At 40.3% G+C, this 23,216-nt stretch overlaps 1 protein-coding gene across 1 annotated transcript in view; it reads left to right on the top strand.

Moving 5' to 3' along the window:
* Positions 1-23,216, top strand: part of MCF2L2 (MCF.2 cell line derived transforming sequence-like 2) — a 237,482-nt gene that overhangs the window by 184,075 nt on the left and 30,191 nt on the right. The window contains exons 16-22 of the mRNA XM_055307990.1: positions 1,078-1,144; positions 2,181-2,296; positions 3,867-3,936; positions 8,107-8,199; positions 8,888-8,980; positions 12,974-13,045; positions 15,374-15,499. Of these exons, the coding sequence (XP_055163965.1) occupies positions 1,078-1,144; positions 2,181-2,296; positions 3,867-3,936; positions 8,107-8,199; positions 8,888-8,980; positions 12,974-13,045; positions 15,374-15,499 (637 nt within the window). The remainder of the gene's footprint in view (positions 1-1,077; positions 1,145-2,180; positions 2,297-3,866; positions 3,937-8,106; positions 8,200-8,887; positions 8,981-12,973; positions 13,046-15,373; positions 15,500-23,216) is intronic.

Here is a 23,216-nt window from a genome sequence, read left to right as displayed (position 1 = left end):
GAATTTCCTGCAACAGGAGTCCAGGCGCAGCAAGACTGGCTTTGTGCTCAGGTTCCACAGAGCTAAAATAAAGTCGGTCAGCTGTGCTCAGTATCCTCTTCTAAGTTGATATGGTTATGCAGAATTCAGTTCCTTGCTATTATAGAACTAAAGTCCTGGTTTCCTTGCTGGTTGTTAGGTGGGGGCCACTCTCAGCATCTAGAGGCAGCCTATGTTCTTTGCTTGCTACATAGCCTCTTCCATCTCCAGAACCAGCTAAGGACAGCTTCCCTTCCATTAAATCTTTCTCATGCTTCCAATCTTTCTGACTTCCAGGCCCAGATCTGATGAGTTCATGAGACTAGGAAAGCCCAACCAGGGAATCTACTACCTAAGGTCAACTGATTTGGAACAAAACAGAATGGCAAAGCCCCTCCATAGCAGCACCTAAATTAGTGTTCAGTTAATTAACTGAGAGGAGGTGTATGTACACAAGGGGTCAGGAATCTGGGAGGTCATAGCATTCTGCCCACCATGACCTGCACCTGCTTTCCTCAAGGGAAGCAGACAGAGATCATGTCTATTGACTGAGGAAACCAATCCTACTGAAGCATTAGATGCCAGAGAAAGGGAGCATGACTGGAATCCATCTAATCTCATGCACAGCAAAGTCCACCCACATGCATGAGCAATGAAACAGTAGAAAGCTCCAGAGAAAATCTCAGAAACTACACACACAATGTGTAGGTCTGTTAGGCCTTCCTGACCAAGGATCCAAACCTGGCATTTCTGACTCCACAATCTTTGCACTCCTGACCCCTACATTGTGCCCCACCAGAGGATAGGTCATTCACTGGCTGTATAGATGAATCTGGAGTCCTCTAACCTTACTGTTTCTTATGCCAATGTGATCAGAATATGCTTTTGTGAGATGTTGGCCTCGGGTGTTCAGTAGAACAGAATAAACTGACCGCAACCTAAGTAGGTAAGCCACTTAGGGGAACTGTATTGATGAGCATTATTCTAAAAGAATTCTAAAAACCCTCTCTCCCCTCCTTGTCTTTCTCTTTCATATTCCCAACTGCTGCTGTGATTCAGGCGCATTATACATGACTTGCTTGAGACGGAAGAGATTTATATAAAAGAGATTAAGAGCATAATTGATGTAAGTAGATTGGGGTAGTAGACCTTAAGCATGTATTCAAATTAGAGAGATTCTGTGGCACAAACAGACTTAAAATAGTTGCCATATGTCTCTAGAATCTCCACCAAGAGTTCAGGTCCTACAATATTGCAAGTATCTTTGCAATAGGAATAAAAACATTCTTATGACTATTGATCCGTGTAGCCAAATAACTTCCAAAGGATTGTGCCAATTCATACTGATTTTAGCACTGCCCAATAGGTTCACCCTGTAGTTGCCAACAATGGACACGATAATTTGAATGCTTTTGATAATTTAATAAGGGAGAATTGTTTCAAGTAGGATGTTTTGCTTGATAGTGAAAATATGAATTTTTCCTATTTTCTTAAGGAAATAATCCTGAAGAATAAATTATCTGTACAAAGTTATAATAGAATTTTTTATAATAAAATATCAGAAGAAAACAAAATTGCCAATAAAAAGTGGGTGTTAATAAAGTCTGATATTCACGCTGAATGAAATATTGCTTAACTGTTATAAGTTAATTATTTTGAATAATATGTAGCAACATTGAAAAATGCTTATAAGATTAAATTAAAAACAATATATGTAGAAATTTGCAAGCAGAGCCTAAAACGCATATAGAAAAACAGAATACAAATTATATATGTACCGTGATTAGAACCAAATAAAATAAACTTTTAAAAAATCATGAAGGAAATATAATAAAACAATAGTAATTGCATGTGGTGGTAAAACGATGCATATGTTTTTTGCTTTCACACTTGACTGGTATAACATAAACATTTAAAAAATATATTTGTTCTTTCTATAAAATGCCATCTTACTATCGTTGCCATTTAAATTTAACCATCTTCTTCTGAAGATGGACACATGAAGGAAATAATATCAAAAGAAAGTGTTTGATGGAATGGCTTTCAGAAAATAAGTGTGCCATATTTCCCAATTATTAAAGTTTTGGTCCCTAGACTAGCAAATTCAGATCATCTCTTAAATGTTTCTATCTGTAAAACCTACCTTGTTTCCAACTCTGCAGGGATATATCACTCCAATGGATTTTATTTGGCTGAAGCATCTGATTCCAGACGTTCTTCAGAATAACAAGGAGTTTCTCTTTGGGAATATTAGAGAACTTTATGAATTTCACAACAGGTATATAAGAATTCAAATTATCAGGAAAAATGGCAAGTAAGAGAAAAAATGGAAATCAGACTGATGAGATTTGAAGATGAACATGTGTAGGCTTTGCCAGGTTTAAGCAGGTAGTCCAGAGTCAGTGGGCTTGGTTGGGATGGGTTGGGATGAAGAGGGAAGAAGTGCCACAGATCTCAGAGGGAGAAGGAAAAAGACATCAATGACACATACCAGGTATCAGGCATTAATGTTATGTTTTTTGCATGTTTTCCTTTGCTTATTTATCTATTCATGCATCTGCATTTATTGAGGACCTGTTCTGTGTCAGTCACTGTGTTCAACATTAGGAATAAAGATGACCAAGGCACATGTCAACATACCTACTGTCATAGAGTACTACTGGGAGCTAGGGTGTTGGAAAATGCTAACTGGTCCAACAAGTTGTCCTCTTAGCCCAGGGCTGCTTGGGTGTTGAGTTCTAGAGAATTAGAAGAGGAAGAGACTTTTTTTTTTTAATTTTTATTTATTTATGATAGTCACACACAGAGAGAGAGAGAGAGGCAGAGACACAGGCAGAGGGAGAAGCAGGCTCCATACACCGGGAGCCTGATGTGGGACTCGATCCCGGGTCTCCAGGACCGCGCCCCGGGCCAAAGGCAGGCGCTAAACCGCTGCGCCACCCAGGGATCCCAGAGGAAGAGACTTTGAAGATCATCTTCCAAGCCTTTCATTTCACAAATGAAACTACAGCTCATTTCCTCTCTTTCCTCGGTATAATAACCCCAAATCATACGTGAAACTGATGGAAAAGAAGAGACTGCTTGGTGAATTCACCCAGAGTTGTTTCCCAACCTCATCTCTTGTCCATTGGTCAGACACAAAACGGAAATGGAAATACCATTTCTGCTACCTTCCTTGGAGAAGTCATTCAACCTCTTTATGCCTCAGGTTTCACATTTATGAAACCCTACCTTACCAGGTTTGGTAGATAATTAAATGAGATATTGTTTATGAAGTACTTATGCCTGGCTTACCTTAAGCTCTCAGTGCTATTAGCAGTAGAAGCAGCAACAGCAGTTCTTCTTCTCCTTCTCCTCCTTCTCCTTCTTCTTCTAGATTTTATTTATTCGTGAGAGACACACAGAGAGAGGCAGAGACATAGGCAGAAGGAGAAGCAGGCTCCATGCAGGAGCCCTATGCGGGACTTAATCCCGGGAACCCAGGATCACTACCTGAGCCAAAGGCAGATACTCAACCGCTGAGCCACCCAGGCATCTTGCACCATATTCATGTGATTCTCATGCATCAGGGAGCCTTGGTGCATCTTGGCTATCTCCAGCTAATGCCTAGAATTATCAGGAGAGCTGTGGATGGCTTTAAGGAATCCTAGTAATGTCACAGAATGTTTTTTTTCTTCCAAATCAGCGTGTTAAAGATGAGTCAAGAGCAATAAAGCCTTGGAAAACAGCATTTTTCTGAACACGTCTTAATAACCTTATGTGATTTTTACTTTAAAAAACCTTCATGTGTCTTAACCTCATACATGTAAAAAAAAAATCAAAATGTTACTATACTTTTCCCTCCCTAGGACTTTTCTGAAAGAATTGGAAAAGTGCACTGAAAACCCCACAATGCTGGCACGCTGCTTTCTCGAGAGAGTAAGTCTGTGCTTCCTGTAAGTCAAAATAGCCATGTGATTAAAGTTTAGCCCTTAATTTTCCTGTGTTGAGGGGCAAAGGCAAATGGGAACACCAATGGTCTGACAAGTTACACATGCCTTTTGAATGCAAAGCAGGAGTCCTTTGCAGTATGTCACCCAGGGTGAGGTGAGTCCAGTTTGACTAGGCTCACATGACAGATGGGAGCAACTTCCAAGCTTGGCCTCCCGCAAAGCCTGGTGACATAAAGGACTGCCCCTCCTCAAAACAGAGGATCCTCCTCTGAATGACTAAGCTCACTGTTGTTTTTTTTAACAAGAATCACACAGCAGGCTTAAATTCCTCACTAACACTCTCAAGAGCAGAAGTACTGATGGTAAATTAAAAGTCTTAGAAAATATATTTTCTTCTATTTTATTTTTTTACAGCACAGAGAATGGTTAGAATATGTTAAATCTATGGTCCCTCTTTTTTTTTTTTTAACTTTTCAGTTTGGAATTTATTTTCTATTCTTAATGAAAAAATAACTTTGGAGCATATTTCAAAGTTTATTTTTTTAATTTAATTTTAGTTCAACTAACATATTGTGTATTATTAGTTTCAGAGGCACAGTTCAGTGTCTATGGTCCCTCTTATGCTTAGCACCTAACAGGATTTCCTGCCGTACAGCACCGTATCTTTGACTTCCTCTTCCCCACTGCACAGACTTCTTCCTTCTTGCCCTCTCTGCATCCCTACTTTGGGCAGTGAATAAGCTATTTGGACCAGTGATGCCCCATCAAAGCTGGCACAGAGAAATGTATAACCTAGCACCACTCCCCACCACTTTCTTCCCTTGGGAGGACTATGCAGATGATCCTGGTGCCCTGGACTTTCTAAGTCTTTTGCATTTCCTCTCTCTTTCAACTAGACCTTCTTTTCCTTCTCTTCCTTTTCTTTTTGTAAGCCTGAGACAACAGGTCAACTCAAAAATTATAAAGAACTCAAATTTTGGCTGATAAGTCTAAGAGCGGTATGTGTAATAAACTGAGCAAACAAAAATCCCCAGGTTTTAAGGCATTGGACATAATGGAGAAATAGAGCTTTTGACCCTCAGAGCTCTTGCCAGCTTAGAAGGTCCTTTCCATGGCCCTGTATGGGTTTTCCCTCAGCCTCATTGTAGGTTTTTTTTGTCAAGTGCCAAATTCAAGGTACACTACAAACTATGCTGTATTCAATCTGATTAATTTCCTTTTTGAATTACTTTGTAGTATTGTGTTTTGTAGTGTTTTGTAATTTTGCATTCATCAAACCACTGATGTGAAATCTAGTTTCAGAGTTTAGAAATATTTTATAGTTGCTTACATCATCATTGCAAAGACTTATTTAAACTGTTGGATGAGGAAAGGACCAAATTCCTGTGGGGAGAAAAGGGACGTGGTTAAAAAAAAAAAAAATTGTCCCAAGTATAAGGTAATGGTCAGGAACTGCTGACAAAACATCTCTTTCCTAGAAGAATTTCTCACCTAAAGTGAGAAAGCTTTCTATAGTCCCCCAAGTTGGGAGAAACCTGAGAAATCATTAATCCAGATCTGCCTATAAACTCTGCCTATAATCCTGTATGATTTATGATGTTGGGGACATAGTACTAGTAATAAACTGGTCTCAATCATAAAGTTATTAGTCCAGGACAGATGTAGTAATTAAAAACCACGATTAGCTAATCTTTGAGGCTCCTTGAAGGAATTGGCTGCTGCTGTGTATTTGTTAGTCAGTGAGGTGGGCCCCTCACCCATTATTTATTACAACAGTTGACCTTTTCTCAATAATATTTGCAGAATTCCATTAATCATGAAAATGAGTTTTGAAATATTGCTCTGGTCAAATGTTTCAATCAGACTCTATAGTCTGCCGAATCCAGAAAAATTCTGCCCCAGAGACCAAGCTCTACCTAGAATAGTTTTGGTTAGTAGTCTGCCTTGAGTTCCATTGGCTCTGAGATGTGACATGCACAATGGAAATAGCACTGGGGCGGGACTCAGGAAATGTAACTTCTTATCTAAGGTGAGCCACTTGCTATCTGCATAAACTCATGTTACGTCACTTAAACTCCTGGAGTCTAATTTCCTTCCTCCATACAATAGGCTTAATGATACCAACATGTTAAGACATTGTGGATATCTAATGAAATACTGTTTACAGAAGATTTCTACAAAGTAAAAAGTGCTTTGTGAATAGCCACCATGTATTGGGTACTCCGTATGTATTGGGCATTTGTTGAGCAGTTTCTACACATCATCTCATTATACAGCGTCATAGTTGACTCCTGCTGTGAATCTACTTAATAGATAAGAAAACTGAAATATAGAGAGGTTAAGTCACTGATCTTGGGCCATATGGTTGGGAACTGACAAAGCCAAGAACTGAACCTGGACCATCCACCAACAGCCCACCATCCTAATGCATAAACGATCATGTGCGAATATGAGTTTTTGGTAGCAATTTTTTTAAGCCTCCTAATTTATTCTATAAGTAGGTGAGGATAGTTGGGCACTTTCATATGCTGCTGGTTAGTGTATATTCCTTAAATTGTTTTAAGGAATTTTGGATTGAAAAGCAAATTTAGGTCAACAGTCATGTTCTGGTGCTTGAAGGCCTATGGTATTCTGCATTGTTCGAAGCACAAGTATAGTATCAAGGGGTAAGGATTTCAGGAGCACACATTTCAGCTCAGCATCCACCGAGAGAACCAGGTGCCACCGATGCTGGAAAAGTTTGGGGAAAGGTGGCTGACTGTTGAGGATGTTTCGCTTGGTGGGAATCTGGAGCCCCAAAGTCTCCTCTAGCTTTTAAGAATCTTCTGGTAGTTAGTGTTAAATGTTTTTGTGCTCTGACAGACCCAGTGTGGGTGAGAAGCCTTAATCAATTTGTAGTATTTTATAAGCCTGGCCTTTGGTATGGCAAGAGTGTTCCCCATGTATAAGCTACTCTACTGTGGAAGATGTTGAATTTCACAAATATACTTAGTACAGTGCCTGACACATCAAAGGCACACAATAGATAGTTCTTGAATGAATAAATAATGAACATATCGTTAAGCTCTGAGTTACTATTCTAGTTCCTTAACCTGTCTGAACAACATTTCTCAAGGGTCGTCTCCCTTCCTAAACATGTGTGCATGCACACACACATGTAGAAATAGAAAGCATTCACTACAGCAGTGTTTTTAGAAGTAGAATAGACATGGTTGAAGCTGTGGGGAAAACAATAACCTATGTCTGCATGAAGGACATCAAGAGTTGGCCTGAGAAAAATAGGGACCCAGAAATCTACAAGGATGCAGCCGCGTGGGCTTCTCCACCAGAGTACCACAGGTTCTGTGGCAAGCATAGCTTCTGTGGTCCAGGTGCTAGTGACTGAGTGGATGAAGCTGGCAAGTTGACTCCATAGGCCTGGGGTAACCATTCTGGGGTATTGGGGAGTATGTGCCTACCTCCCATGGTCTTTGATGCAATGGGAAAGAGGTCACAGAGCACTTGGAATCCCTCTTGAGATCTCCAGCTCTGAGATAGTCGTATAATTTTTTCTGTCTTGGCATCTGGTGCTGTAGGTCAAAGGTGATGTCTGAGGCAGAGCCTGCTGCTTTGGGAGTTGCCCGAAGAACTTAGGGCTGTGTTGTTTTGTTCAAACTGCCACATTTTCTTTTTGGGGTATTTCCATCTTTTGGTTGTCTCTTGGGTTTTTCCCCCCTAGGGTTGGCATCACAATGATCAAAATAGGAAGATAGGGAGAGAGAAAGGAGGGCCCATCAGCCACCAGCACCTTTTCTGTCAGTTTTACCTCTCACTGCAGAGCTATTCTGGGGAGACAGTGATGCCCTGGATAAAGAGCAGAGGAGGAAGGAGGAAGATTAAAACTCACTCCTGTTGATGACTTTACTGATTTACCAGAATCCTGTGGTTGTTCCCACAACACTCTGTTCAAATCTGTGTTTAGTACTTACGGTTGTGTAGAACTTCCTATTCACCTTCCCATCACACAGTCACTACAGCATAAGGTTATCATGCATCCCCAGTTCCTCACACTGTGAAAATACTCAGGTTTGTTGAATATTTGAATGAATAAACGATGTCATCCTGTCCACTTACTGAAAAATGCTACCTGATTAATTCCAATTCTTCTCTCACTCAGAAAGAAGATCTTCAAATATATTTTAAATACCATAAGAATCTGCCCCGAGCTAGAGCAATCTGGCAAGAATGTCAAGACTGCACCTTCTTTGGGGTAACGTTGAGATCACAAAGTCTTCCACAAATTGTTTTCCCTGGACAATGCTTATGTGTGCCAAGTCTTTAAAGAAATCAGCAGTATGCATGAGGCAGGGGAATTTGGCATTTGAATTTATGGCAATTTTTATGAATTAAAAGTCTCTCCTATTTTGAAATTACATGTTGGAGGTTTTGAGGTGGCCCTGGGTCTCTATGGGACAGGCCTGTGAGAAGCAGCTGTAGCTGAGTGAGCAAATCAGAGTCCTTCTCTAGGATGGGGATTTTAAAGGAATTAAGTCCAAAAGTCCACAAACTGGGGCTCCTTGGAAAGACATTAGTAAGTCATCATGTAACTTCCAGACTCAAAGTGACCTGAACAGACACCCCCCCTCCCCCCAAGGACAGGCTGCCTCTTTTTCAGGATCTGAAGTGGACTTGCTTTCTAAGCGAAATTAACGGTCCTACTTCCCTAGTTGCATATAGAATTACTAGCCAAGCCATCCTCTTTCCCCTTTGTCTCATTTTACATGCTGTTCCTGAGGCACGCAACAACTTGGTAACATTACCAGGTTGGTCAACACAGCTGTACCTCTTTTCCATGAAGAACCTGTTTCATTTCTCGTATTCAAATGCTCCCACTTTGTTCTCTCTGTGTGTGTGTGTTGTTTGTTTTATTTTACATTGTTTCTGTTTGGCTTTTAAAGGTTTGCCAGCGCCAACTGGATCACAGTCTCCCACTTTTTAAGTATCTCAGAGGACCAAGCCAGAGACTTATAAAATACCAGATGCTGCTGAAGGTAAAGTCAACAAGACAGAGCTTTCCTGTGCATGTGCTGGGGGGGGGGGGGGTTCCTGGGTCCTGTCCTCAGACATACAGAGTTGTGACTTTGTCTTCCAAAGGGGAAGATATGTCTATACTTCAGGCTTCTTCTGTCCTCCAAGTCTAAAGCACCAGATCTCAAGGAGGAGAAGGATCAGAGAGTTGAAAGGGACCTGGGAGCCTGGCTAGTCCAACATGCAGCTCAAGGCATGATTTCTAAGGAGGCTGGTTTGGGGCGGGGAGTCCTTGGGAGCAAAGGGAGAAAGAGGAATGGCACCACACTGCCGACAGCTGAGAGGGTGGGGAGGCAGCCAGAGCCTCTACTCTTATATAAAGTATCTACAGGTAAAATACCATCGGCTCCATTTTACAGATGAGACAAGGAGCTTCAGAAAAGAGGTGTTATTTTCCCCAAAGTCACAGTTTTCAGTGCATTAAAGTAATGGAAGGGAGAAGGCAAACTGGTCTTTTCTCCTCTTGCAGTATCTACCTCCACCCCCAGATTAGGTATCTTTCTCAGGAGCAACATAAGGGAATGAATTTTGCTCTGCTGAACCCATAGGTGGTTCTTTGTCTGACAACAGCACCCCTGCAGGAGAGCGCTCCCAGACACCCCAAACAGGGGAGAAGGCTGTCAGCCTCCCCACATGTGAGCTGAGGGAAAGCTTTGGATCACGTCTCCAAGTTGTGTTTTAAATCAACCTTTATAAGCAGCTCTTGCCCAGTGGCTACTATCTCTTAAACACACATACACACAAGCACCTGTTGTGTACTAGGTACCTTCCCATATATATTTCTTACTTAATCTCCATAATCAGATGAGTCAGAAAGGCTCTGGAGTATGAAAAAGCTGAGGCTGGGAGGGGTTAAGCTCATTGCCTAACATTCTGCCCTCAGAAAAAGTTGCCCCTTTCAGCTTTGCCTCAGCTGGACCGGCCCTACCATCACCAGGTGTGCCATTCCTGGACCATTTAGGCCTTGGTTTTCTCACGTGTGAGATGGGGTTACTAGAACCTCCTCCAAAGGATTGCTGTAAGGAGCAAGTGAGTAATGCACCTAGAGATGTCACTCAGTGCGGACCCCCAGGAAGCCTCCTGGAATGCACAGCCACTGTTTTACACACAGAGATGCCACACCAGTGTGGGAATGGGGATGACGCTCATGGCTTCCCTCCATGAGAGGCATCTGAAAGTGCTTTTCCATATAGCAGTCACGTTCACGTAGAGCCTCACACTCCTCTGACCGTCCCATCCTCACTGTCATCTGAGCTTTATGAGTCCTATCATAGAGCTGAGGAAAGAACGGGAGGACTGGGAGTCTTCACCTCCTTGGTCTGAGTACACCGGGTACCGAAGTGCCCAAGTTTTCCCACAGGAGCTGTGCTGACACAGAACAAAGGTCTGTACCATACATGGAGGGCTACAGGGCGAGGTAAACAGAAACCTGGGCTGAGGAGTTAGACGTCCTGGGTCCTGGGCCTGGATCTGGCCCTGACACATCCAGAATGCAAATTACTTCACCTCTCTGGCTCAAGTTCCTCGACTGTAAAATGAAAGTAGTACTAGTACTTTCCTGGTGTGCTCTTTGGAAGCATAGACAAGGTAATGATACATGTTAAAAGTAATTAGAGAATTTTGTTAGTTTCATTTCACAGAGGAAAGAAGAGATGGAATCACTATAAAATATTCCTTGGGGGTCCTTGTGAAACCATGGGAGGCTACTCAAGGCAAACCAGTTTTTCCCATAGCTAAGCTTGCTGTGTGCTGGAAAAACAAGTTCAAACCACTGGCACGCCTGTGAAGAAAGGAAGAACTTTGTAGTGTTCTCCACCCTGAGGGACAAAGCTCATTCTACAGTGCTACTATCAGCTTCTTTGGGAGCATGGATGTATATGACTGCTGGCCTCATGGCTTAGAAAGGATCGTGGAATCCTGGTGTGAGAAGGCTTTTTTCTGAGTACAAAAGAAAAGGGAAGAGAATGATAGAGTATACCATTAAAAACAGACACATGAAATATCGGGTAAAATATAGTATTAGCAAAATATGGGACAGATGGCCAGGGTGCTAAATTATGAGTTCATAGAAGTTAATAATTTAAAAAAACAAAACCCAAAAAGAAATGATACTTATGAAATGCTTAATATTTTTCCTGAGATATTATGAAAATTATCAGTTGTGACAGTTTTTTGAGTACATAAAGTACATAATGTCTAATGAGTTATAGCAAGCTAATGAAACAATATATTATTTATTAGCATACATTAGAAATAGGTACATTTAGGGACAATAGGAATTCACTTTTATTAAGGTCATGATTTATGTCAAAGAGGCTAAGTGATGTATGGAAACTACCAAACTTACTTATTCTTTTTAAAAGATTTTATTTATTTATTTGAGAGAGAGAGAGAAAGCACAGCAGAGGGAGCAGCAAAAGGAGAGGGAGAAGCAGACTCCCGTTGAGCAGGGAGCCCGACACAGGGCTCCATCCCAGGACCTGGGATCATGATCTGAGCCGAAGGCAGAGGCTTAATCAACTGAGCCACCCAGGTGCCCTGAAACTATGAAATTTAATGTAGAGGATTTTTCTTATCTGGATTTTAAGATATGATTTGGAAAATGTTGCATTATTTGTTTATAATAAATTTTGCTTATTGTAAGAAGAATGTTCTAAAATAGGTAGTTATGCTGATTTCTGTGTAATGCAACTCATGTCATAGGAGTGATTCATTTTTCTTCTTTTAAAAAAATTAAATAGCCTACTAGAAAAAAGACAATATGGAGAGGTTGGTAAAAGGTTTGTAAGATGAAAAAAGTGTGAGGATCTGATGTAAAACATGGTGATTGTTGATAACAGTCTATTGTATAATTGAAGTTTACTAAGAATAGGACTTAAATGTTCTTGCCAAATACATAAATAAATAAATATGTGAGGTAATGATGTGTTAATTAGATAGAAGAAATCCTTTTACGATATATACATATATCAAGTCATCACCATATACACTTTAAATACCTAGCAATTTTATATGCCAATTATACCTGAAAGCTTAAGTAAAAAAGAAAACAATAAAAAAAAGAACACAGGACATAGGCAGTTTACAAAAGAATAAATGCTAATAGCAAACATTTTTTTTGAAAGTTCTACCTTAGCAGTTATTTGAGAAATTCAAATTAAAACAACAATGAGGAGGCAGGATTTCTCTTTTGGTTGAATTGGCAAAACTTTTTGATCAAATTTAATACTCCATGTAGGGTGGGGCTGGTGAATCAAGCTTTTATATATGACTGGTAGGAACATAGTCCTTCTATAAAGAACTTGGAAGTATACAACAGAATTTTAACATTGGGGCACCTGGGTGGCTCAGTTGGTTAAATGTCCAACTTGATTTCGGCTCAGGTCATGATCTCAGGGTTGTGAGATTGAGCCCTACATTAGGCTCCATTCTCAGCACAAAGTCAGCTTGTCCCTCTCCCTCTGCTCCTCGCCCCTCCCCCCAAATATAAATTAAATCTTAAAAAAAAAAAAGAACTTTTAACATTGACAATTTCACTTCTAGGAATTTATCCTTAGGAAAAATGCACAAAGATTATTATTATTATTATTATTATTATTATTATTATAGGAAAAAATTATTGAACCTAAATGTTTACCAGTAGGGGGGGATTAATGAATTATGATTAATCTACAGGATGCAACACAGCTACAATTTAAAAACATGTTTTAAAACATAGTGTCATGGAAAAATGTTCATAATATGTCATTGAGTGAGAAAAAACCAGGCTACCAAACACTGTGTCCAATATGATTCTGTTTGTGGAAAGAACTCTATGCCATTCTTTCCCACTTACTTGTAATGGGCAAATTTGCATCCATCCTCTGTTAATTTAATTTTGGCTGGAGATTGTTTGCACAGTAGGTTAGTTGTCAGTCTACTTTTTGATTTCCAATAAGGCTTTTGGGTTAATGCAGGGTCTGCTGGATTTTGAGTCTCCTGAGGATTTGGGAATAGACACACGTGACCAGGAAGGAAGCTTGGCTAAGGTACTGTATATTAAATATTGTTTTATATAACTAACTGTTAATGGTGTTTGTCTATGGGTGGGAGAATTTATGGCAGTTTTGTTTTTCTTGTTTATGATCTTTATTGTTTATGTTTTCTAAAATAGTATGTATCCTATAAATCATGATCACAGAAAAAACAAAAAAATTAAAGGCAATTTCAAGGTGAGGTTTCATAACAGGATAAACAGTAATATATTTTCTTTCCTCCACATAAAAATGTTTTAACAGGAATACAAAATTAAGTGAACGTATAAAATGCATACATTAAAGACTGGCACTAAATATATAACATTTCTGCTGTGGTTTTCCTGTGTGGTAGGATTATGAATGATTTATATTTACTTCATTGTACTTCTTAGTATATCTAATTTGCATGCATTATGTTTTTTTCCCCTCCAAGTGTGTTTGTGGGTGTGAATTCTAAGATAGCCACGGTTCCCTCGGAAGAAATGGTGGCCACACCATATCGGGAAGAAATCTGTGACTTAGCGGTGGGGTTTTTTTTTTTAACTTTTCTATAGAATATTCTGGTTTTAACAAGGAAAACATGAGGAGCAGTCATTTGCATGCCTTCTCTACTCAGTATATATGCTAGGGACTCTTTGAAATAAAGAGAAGCTCAAGACACAGGTAATAATTTTATAGTGTGGAGCAAGGGGAGCTAGACTGAGTTAGTTTAATAATGTTTGTAAAGATTTTTCTTAGCCCTACATTACACAATGTAAAAGTAACTACCTGCTATGTTTGTGGCAGGAGAGTTAGTGGGAAGGAGAGGAAATAGCAGATGAGTCTCTAAAAGGAAGTTGAGTTTTAAGTGTTGGGTAAAGAGGAAGACCCCTGATATAAGAATGTAATCCTTTACTGATGATGTTACAAAAAACTCAGGTGAGAACCTGTTGTCCTTCCCCAGCACCTGGAGCATATTTATATGAGTGAGAAGGTAAGAATCCATGGCAGATTGTTCAGTGGAGGCAGCATGCTCTGCCCCATTCGTTGTCCCTGTGCCTCATATCTCTAATCCAAAGAAGCTAATCCTCTATGTTTAGGTGGAGATTAGGAGAATGCACAAACCTTCATTTACATCTCACTGTAGGGGACAGAAAGAGTTGGGGCCATACCGGGGAGAGGGGGCAGTAAAGAGCTGTCTGTTCTTTGTTGTAGAAATTGATGTCTTAGAAAAAAAGAGGAAGAAACCAAAATTTTTTTGTTGGTGTTTACCAGATAACTATGTAGGTAGCAGGGCAATAAAATACTGAAACTGTAAGCAAAAGACTTTCACACTGAAACAATCATCCTTGTTATGACCTCAATGTCTCAGTAGTAATAACTGGAACATTGGTCTCTTGAATTAGCAGTTACAGTGTTTGCAGTCAATGCTGAGTCTTCCTTATCTCTTATCTCTTTGATGTTTTTAATGGTGATAGAATGTGAGAAAGACTGGGGAAGGAGAAGAGAGTGGAAGGGCAGAGCGGGGGTGGGGTAAGAGAGCGGGAACTCAATGTGGCAAATGCAACAATTATGGCATTTACACATAAATCATTAATAGGCCTCCACATGGCAGCTCATTTTCTGCCTCTATAGGAATTTACAAATATCCTCCTCTGGGATGGTTTTAAGTATAATTTTCCCCTAGGAATAGGATTTTCACGTTAAATACAGGAATATGATACTCAGATCCTGCCTTTTGGTAGGCCCCTGGGGTAGGGATGTAAAAAGGGAGAGCAGCCTATTTAAAGGGTCTGGGTTTTTCATGCTTTATTTTATTTTAATTAATTTATTTTTTTATTGGAGTTCAATTTGCCAACATATAGCATAACACCCAGTGCTCATCCCATCAAGTGCCCCCCTCAGTGCCCGTCACCCAGTCACCCCCACCCCTGCCCACCTCCCTTTCCACCACCCTTTGTTCGTTTCCCAGAGTTGGGAGTCTCTCATGTTCTGTCTCCCTCTCTGATATTTCCCACTCATTTTCTCTCCTTTCCCCTTTATTCCCTTTTTCATGCTTTAAAGAAGGTCAGCATGTTTCTTATGTAGCAGAAATATAATGTCCATAATTTTATGAACTTCATTTGTCATTAGTGCAATGTATAGAAGGTGTGGTAGATGATTTTGCCTGTGTGCATATCATATATGTAAACCAGGATATATTAAGCCACCACTCTTTGGGAACAGGGGAAGAGATCCATGTATTTACCTTTTTGGTCTCTGTACTGGCTGGATCCATGGCTCCTTATCTCTCCTGTTACCTTCGTTCACTTGGTAGATGGTTTACCTTTTGATTTCCAACAAGGCATTTGGTTTCCACAGAATGGGCCAAAGAGAACCAAGGATTCAGCTTTCTCAGCCGAACTACAACAGGCTTTGGCCATGATGGAAGATTTGATCAAGTCCTGTGAATTGGCCGTGGACCTGGCAGCTGTCACTGGATGTCCGGTATGGGCTATAGCAAGTGTTGGAACATTTCAGCAAAAGGCAGGCACAATATTACAAAGATAGGAGTTGCTGTGGCAGTTAGAGAGGTGACCCATGGTGAAAGAATTTTACTCTGAGGAAAGTAACTCAAATTGTTCATCAAATCTGTGCTGTGGAAATCCAAGCAGCCTCTCAGCATTTTCAGGGATCTTGGGTTGGATTCCTTGGGATCCTCAATGTTGAGACTGACCCACACTCTAGAATAAGCAAGAACTCCGAGGACAGAACATAGATGGGCAGGGAAAGGTGTTGAAGGAGTTACTTATTCTCTGACCCATGGCACTATTGAAAGATTAAAAGATTTTTCCTTTTTGACTCATATATATGTGTCAATCTCTTCTGAGATCTCTGATGTAAGAGATTTCAGAAGAGGACCGACATGCATATATTGTACATTCCTTAAGCCAAATGGTTGAAGAAAAATTCCAAAAGAGGTGGTGCTGGGGAGTTGAGCCCTCTCCACTGGGACATTAGGGTAAACCCTGAGTGGGTCAGTCCCAGGAATTCCAGGCAGGCCATCCTCTGTAACTGTATGAGCTCCTTGGGACTGGGACATAATTAATATCAGCTGGTTTTCACTGTGAGGTTCTCTAGGTCTTGACTCAGGTGAGTTAATTTTCCATCATTGTCATAACAAATTACCACAACCTTCATGGCTTGGAGCAGCGCAAATGTATTATAGTTCCACAGGCCGGAAGTACAACACAGCCTCTCTAGGGTAAAATCAGGGTGTCTGCTTTCTTCTGGGAAGCTCTAGGAGAGAATCTATTTCCTTGCCTTGTCCAGCTTGCCAGGGTGACACACATTTCCTGGCTCATGGTTTCTCCTTCCATTGTCAAAGTTCTTGACTCACATCATTCTGACCTTCTCTTCTGCTTCTCTCCCTCTTCTGAAGACTCTAGGATTATCTTGAACCCACCCATTAATCCACGGTATCTCCCTATCTCGAAGTCAGCTGATGAAAAACCCTATTCCATCTGCAACCTTAATTCCCATTTGTCATGTAACCTGACCTATTCTTGGATTCCAGGGATTAGGATGTGGATCTCTTTGGGAGGCTACTCTCTCCTACCACACAGGGATGAAGCATTTTGAAAATTACATTTCAGAGAGACACTTTTCGTTTTTTCTTTTCCTTTTCATTTTTACCTGGTTCTCACAAACTGTTCATTGAGGTTTGGGCAAAAGACCTTTCTTTTCTTTCCTGGTCATAAGTCACACCATGCAAATTAATTAGGGGCAAAAAAACCAGGGTATTTTTATTTCCCTCCCTCCTGATATTTTGCTGGCCAGCATCTCAGAAGCAGCCCCACTGGGCCACAGTGATCCAGGCAGTGTTGCTGTTACTGTCCCCTGGGACTCAAGAGTATTCTCTGCTTACTACTTTTGCATGATTCAGGAGGGTATTCATGAACCACAGGTATGTGTAGGAGGGTATCATTTTCTTGGTAATAATTTTTTCCTTCTTCATTTAAGGAAACTCAAGGGAGCCATTTATTTAATCATTTTGAGACATCTTTCTGTTCTTTTTATTTCTGAACACGCATCAGCTCCCCCTATTAGATATCCATTTCCCGGAGTCGAATGAATGTCCTGGAAGCCATACACAGGGCAGGAAACTCCCAGTTATTATTCTGAGTGTAAGTAACAGAGGAGGAGGAAGTTATGAGAAAATAATTAGTAAAATGTGAGTAAATAGCAGTGTACTCTAATTTCTTTTTTTTTAATTTTTTTTTTTTTTAATTTATGATAGTCACACACACACAGAGAGAGAGGCAGAGACATAGGAAGAGGGAGAAGCAGGCTCCATGCACCGGGAGCCCGACGTGGGATTCGATCCCGGGTCTCCAGGATCGCGCCCTGGGCCAAAGGCAGGCGCCAAACCGCTGCGCCACCCAGGGATCCCCCTGTACTCTAATTTCATTCCAAGGCAACTTGCATGCAAATAAGATGAACCAGCCTATAGAATTGTAGAGATTTTTTTTTTACATAAAATGCAAAGAATCGCACCTTTGGCATAAATTCTATTGTTGTTTTGTTCACTAAGATTTTAACTTGCTTTACATCTAGTATATTAGCTACTTTACCCAGTTTTGTATAATTCTATAGAATTATGGAAGAGCAGGCACTTAAATTTTTACTTTCTGATTCAGGAAAATATCCATGGAAAGAAGAGTTAACTCACCCACTATCACATTGTGCATCAGCTTGGACTACTTCTTGGACCTCTTTATTCCCTATCCAGAGTGCCATTCATTCTCTTGTTGTATTCTTCATCTGATTTTGTTGAAAGTCTCCTAAACAGCTCAGTTACTCTTAACTCACATCGAATGTTTCTGAGATACTTTGATTCAGCTTTGTAGAACCTTATTATAGGGTGCTGAAAATCACATACTGAGTGTGTGGATGAACCCAAAACTTAACCCTTTAATTTCTCTACTTGACATCCAGTATTGACCTGGTTTGGAAAGACATTACTTGAATGGGTGAATGCATAATTAAAACAACTAAAAAAAATTCCTTCCTGTTATTTACATTTTATTCCTTTTTGTACAGTTAGTTCTTGATTTAATTTAATCACAGAAACTAAATTTTTTTTGTTTTAAGAAAGTTTGTTTTGGGGACACCTGGGTGGCTTAGTGGTTAAGTGCCTGCCTTTGGCCCAGGGCATGATCCTGGAGTCTGGGGATCAAGTCCCACGTCAGGCTCCCTTCATGGAGCCTGCTTCTTCCTCTGCCTATGTCTCTGCTTCTCTTCTCTCTGTGTCTCTCATGAATAAATAAATAAAATCTTAAAAAGAAAGAAAGTTTGTTTTGTGGAATGCTGAGATGTTATTTACTTTCCTCCATCTGCAAAAAAAAAAAAATCTTCTCTATTCAATCTAACACCTAAAATAGATATATGTGTAGAGTCCTTTAAAATCCTGACTTATCAGGAACAAGTTCCAAAGTTGAATAGTAAATGTTGAATGAAACATTTTTATTTTCTGGAACAAATTTCTGTCATTCAATAAAAGAACTATTTTTGTTGCAAGTTTTGTGGACTAAGGCCAGGTATTTTATTTCTGATTCAGTCTCCAATTCCCTGAGCAGAAATGTTGGCTGCAAAGATAAGACCGAGTAAATGATCTGAACAACCCAGTGTTATAGCCTTATGCATCTTCACACACTTAAGACACCTATGTCAAAGGGAGGCTGTAAGGAGCAAATGAGAACTAAATCATAATAAAAACCACTACCACCATGGTGACACCTGGCAGATGCTAAATAAAGGGCCCTAAGGCTGGCTTATTTGGATAATTGACTAGACTGGAAAGAAAGGAACCCCTTTGCTTCTGATGATTGTATTAAGGGGCTTTTCTGTCCTACAGCTTCTGTTGTTTTGTTTCTGGGCTAGCTTCATTTATCCAGATGTTTCCTGTATTTTTGTGCAAGAAGTATATATCTCTGTCACATTGTTGTCACTGCCAGGAATGAAAACCTGGGCACTCACAAGTGGTCTCTTTCTGGAGGCCAACTTCATCAGACATTCTCTTAGCCAGATTCTTCATTCGAAATGCCTACATCAGTGCTCTTAACTACAAAATTCCACATGTGAAAATTGGTAACTTTTGCCATCATTTCCCATATGGAGGAGGCCATCTGACTTTTCGCTTGCTTGTTGGGGGGTAGCCAACACCAAACGGTGTTGTATCCGTGAGTTTATATCTACTAGATTCAACACACAGAAGTGATGGCCACCACTAGTGGAAAAACTGATTGCAGATATATTCATTTCCTAGAGCTGCCATAACAAAGCTCCACAGTTCTGGAGATGAGAAGTCTAAAATCTAAGTGTTATCAGGCTTTTACTCCCTCTGAAGCTAGGAAAGAACCATTCATTGCTTCTCTGCTGACTTCTAGTTGTTGCCAACAATGCTTAGCGTTTCTTGGCTTATAGCTACATGACTCCAATTTCTGTCTGTCTTCATGACTGTCTTCTCTATGTGGGAGTCTTTGTCTCTGTTTTCTCTTCTCATGAGGACACCATTCATTGGATAAGGGTCCTACCCTAATGAAGTAGGACTTCATTTTAGCTAATTACATCTGCAAAGACCTTATTTCCAAATAAAATCACATTCTGAGGTCCCAGGTGGACACGAGTTTTTTGGGAGACACTATTCAACCTAGTATTGGAGCATTTCTGAATTAGTTTCTTCACAGTGTTGAACATGTCACCTCATGTCCCCTCAGGACTCATGCTAATAAATGAATAAATATTACATGTCTAGGGGACATATATCTACAAGAGCTGTGCATGTGGTCCCTGGCCTTGGGACCAACTACAGTCTGATTGAGAAGAGAGGATACATATGGTTGAAAATATAGCCAAAGGTCATCTTTGGTCTTGTTCAGAAGATCTCTTACCCTTTCCTTTGGGAAGTGGGGTGCTTCCATGTAAGCATGTATCCTGGCTGGTGGTAATATACATGCACCTGCCCTTCATCAGCACCACATGGGGTACCTCAGCCACTGCAGGATTGGCCTTGAGCATTGAGATGTCCAATCTCATAAGTGTGGTCCTCAGAAAATATATGTAAATACTTGGATGACATGCAACCCTTTTGTTTCAGCTGGACTCAAAAACCCAGCAATTCCCTCCGGTGACCTTCAGTGATGATGGGCTTACTGGAATAGGTGACCACAGAGCCTTGGGAAGAACAAGTACAATGACAGAACCAGGCACACGGAGGCGGGAATGGGACACTTCCAGGACCCGTAGCAATTCTGAGGCCTTGGCTTGGGAGAGAGTGGAGGTTCTTACCTGTGTGCTCTGCCTATTTGTGCCAGGTACATCCACACACCAGCTGTCTTCCCCTTTTACCACAGTAGGTGGACATGCTCACCACCGTGAGGAAACTAATTCAGAGATGCTCCAATACTAGGTTGAATAGTGTCTCCCAAAAAAGTGGTGTCCACCTGGGACCTCAGAATGTGATTTTATTTGGAAATAAGGTCTTTGCAGATGTAATTAGCTAAAATGAAGTCCACAGTAGGTGGTAAAAGGTGATCCATATTCCCCTTTTACCTCCTTCAGTGTCTTTTCCTCTTCCTCAGTTTCTGGTGACTCACTTTCTTTATTGCTCTGCTATCTTATTGTTTAATCTACCTCCAGCCTTCTTATAAAACATCTCACAGTCACAACTCCTGCTGCTTATTGTCTTAGTTCAAACAGGGATCAGATTGGCCTCTGTGGTAAGGGACTGACCCCTTGCTGGATTCATATTCATTGGTCATTTACCTACTGGGGTGCAAAGAGCTATGGCTGCTGGAGGGATGAGGAGGAGAGAGCAGAGGTGATAAAGGCAATATCATTGCCTAAGGTTGTCTCTTCAGCAGGGCTATAGACAGGGCAGTTTCCTCTGCAGACCATGGCCTTGGCAGATACCTTAACTAACTTCACCCAGGCCTCCACAGGTCATTAGAGAGTGCACACTGGGACTTGTTCCCCACTCCCCCATCATTCTGGCTTTATTTCTTTATATTTATGCTTTTTATTTTATTTATTTTTTACTTTTAGACAACTCTTATTAATAAAATTTAATGTGATGCCTTTATGTCTCCACTAATTTTATTTATTTAATATATATAATATATCCCTTATTTTTAAAATTTAAACTCAATTAATTAACATATAGTGTATTATCAGCTTCAAAGGTAGAGTTCAGTGATTCATCAGTCTTATATAATACCCAGTGCTCATTATATCATGTGCCCTTCTTAATGTCAATCACCCACTTACCCCATCCCCCCATCCCCTCCCCTCCAGCAACCCTGGGTTTGTTTCCTATGATTAAAAGTCTCTTATGATTTGTCTCTCTCTGATTTTATCAGGTTTTATTTTTCCCTCCCTTCCCCTATGATCCTCTGTTTTGTTTCTTAAGTTACACATATGAGTGAGATCATATGATAATTGTCTTTCTCTGGTTGACTTATTTCACTTAGCATAATAATACCCTCTAGTTCCATCTGCATCATTGCAAATGGCAAGATTTCATTTTTTGATGGCTGAGTAGTAGTCCATTGTATACATATGCCACATCTTTATCCATTCATCTGTTGATCGGACATCTGGGCTCTTTCCAGAGTTTGGCTATTGTGCCATTACTGCTATAAACACTAGGGTGCAGGGGCCCCTTTGTGTCACTACATTTGTATCTTTGGGTTAAATACCTGATAGTGCAATTGCTGGATTGTAGAGCAGCTCTATTTTCAACTTTTTGAGGAACCCCCATACCGTTTTCCAGAGTGACTACACCAGCTTGCATTCTCACCAACAGTGTAAGAGGGTTCCCTTTTCTCTGCATCCTTGCCAACATTTGTCATTTCCTGACTTGTTAATTTTAGCCATTCTGACTGGTGTGAGGTGGTATCTCATTGTGGTTTTGTTTTTCCCTGATGCTGAGTGATGTTGAGCATGTTTTCATGTGTCTGTTGGCCATTCGTATGTCTTCTTCAGAGAAATGTCTATGTCTTCTGCCCATTTCTTAATTGGATTTATATTCTTTGGGTATTAAGTTGATAAGTTCTTTATAGATTTTGGGTACTAGTCCTTTATCTGACATTTGCAAGTATCTCCTCCCATTCTGTCAGTTGTCTTTTAAATTTGTCAACTGCTTCCTTTGCTGTATAAAAGGTTTTTATCTTGATGAATGCAATAGTTCATTTTTGCCTTTGTTGATGTATCTAGTAAGAAGTTGCTGTGGCCAGGGTCACTAAGGTTGCTGTATATTCTTCTCTAGGCTTTTGATGGATTCCTATCTCACATTTAGGTCTTCCATCCATTTTGAGTCTATTTTTTGTGTACAATGTGAGGAAATGGCCCATTTTCATTCTACATGTGGCTGTCCAATTTTCCCAACACCATTTGTTGAAGAGACTGTCTTTTTTCTATTGGATATTCTTTCCTGATTTGTCAACAATTAGTTGACCATAGAGTTGAGGGTCCATTTCTGGGTTCTCTATTCTGGCTTCTTTTAGAATTACTTTTAACAGCTGTGCTTTGAAGTGGTGCCTCCATATTCACCAAATGTGTTGTCAGAAACAGCTTTACCTAAAATCCATTTGTCTGTATCTATTCTGGGATATGGTTGAGGATGTGCTCAGTATTTGACTCAGTGACTCTTTATGAGAACCAGGACCCATGGGAGAAATTTCTCTCATATCTTATTAATAGGAATTGCTGTGCATTTTCTGAACAACTGGTTTGGGTATGTCTTCGGACATAATATATCATACAACTCACTGTGTTTCCCTCTGTACTGCCCACTAGAAGGTCATAACCTAATCTGCACCAGGTTTATATGTCTTTGTTATATAGGTTTTATGTCCAACCTCTTCATCTTATTTTTTTAATCTTTTTTCTCCCTAGTACATTAGTTATTTTCTGTCTCCTTATAATGTATATATTTTTATAAGATAGGTCAAGTTTTTGAAATGAGGTAGAGCATAAGTACATTTTAGAATAGAAACTACACAGTTGGTTAAGCTCCAGACTCTTGGTTTCATCTTAGATTATGATCTCAGGGTCATGGGATCAAGCTCCATGTCAGGCTCCCTGCTCAGAGCAGAGTCTGCTTGAGATTCTCTTTCCCTCTGCCCCTCCCACTCATGCTCCCTCTCTTTCTCTCTCCCAAATA

The sequence above is a fragment of the Nyctereutes procyonoides genome, unplaced genomic scaffold (assembly GCF_905146905.1).
Source record: "Nyctereutes procyonoides isolate TBG_1078 unplaced genomic scaffold, NYPRO_anot_genome, whole genome shotgun sequence".
NCBI lineage: Eukaryota > Metazoa > Chordata > Mammalia > Carnivora > Canidae > Nyctereutes > Nyctereutes procyonoides.
The sequence above is the reverse complement of the archived record's forward strand: the minus strand, read 5'-3'. Positions and strand labels throughout refer to the sequence as shown.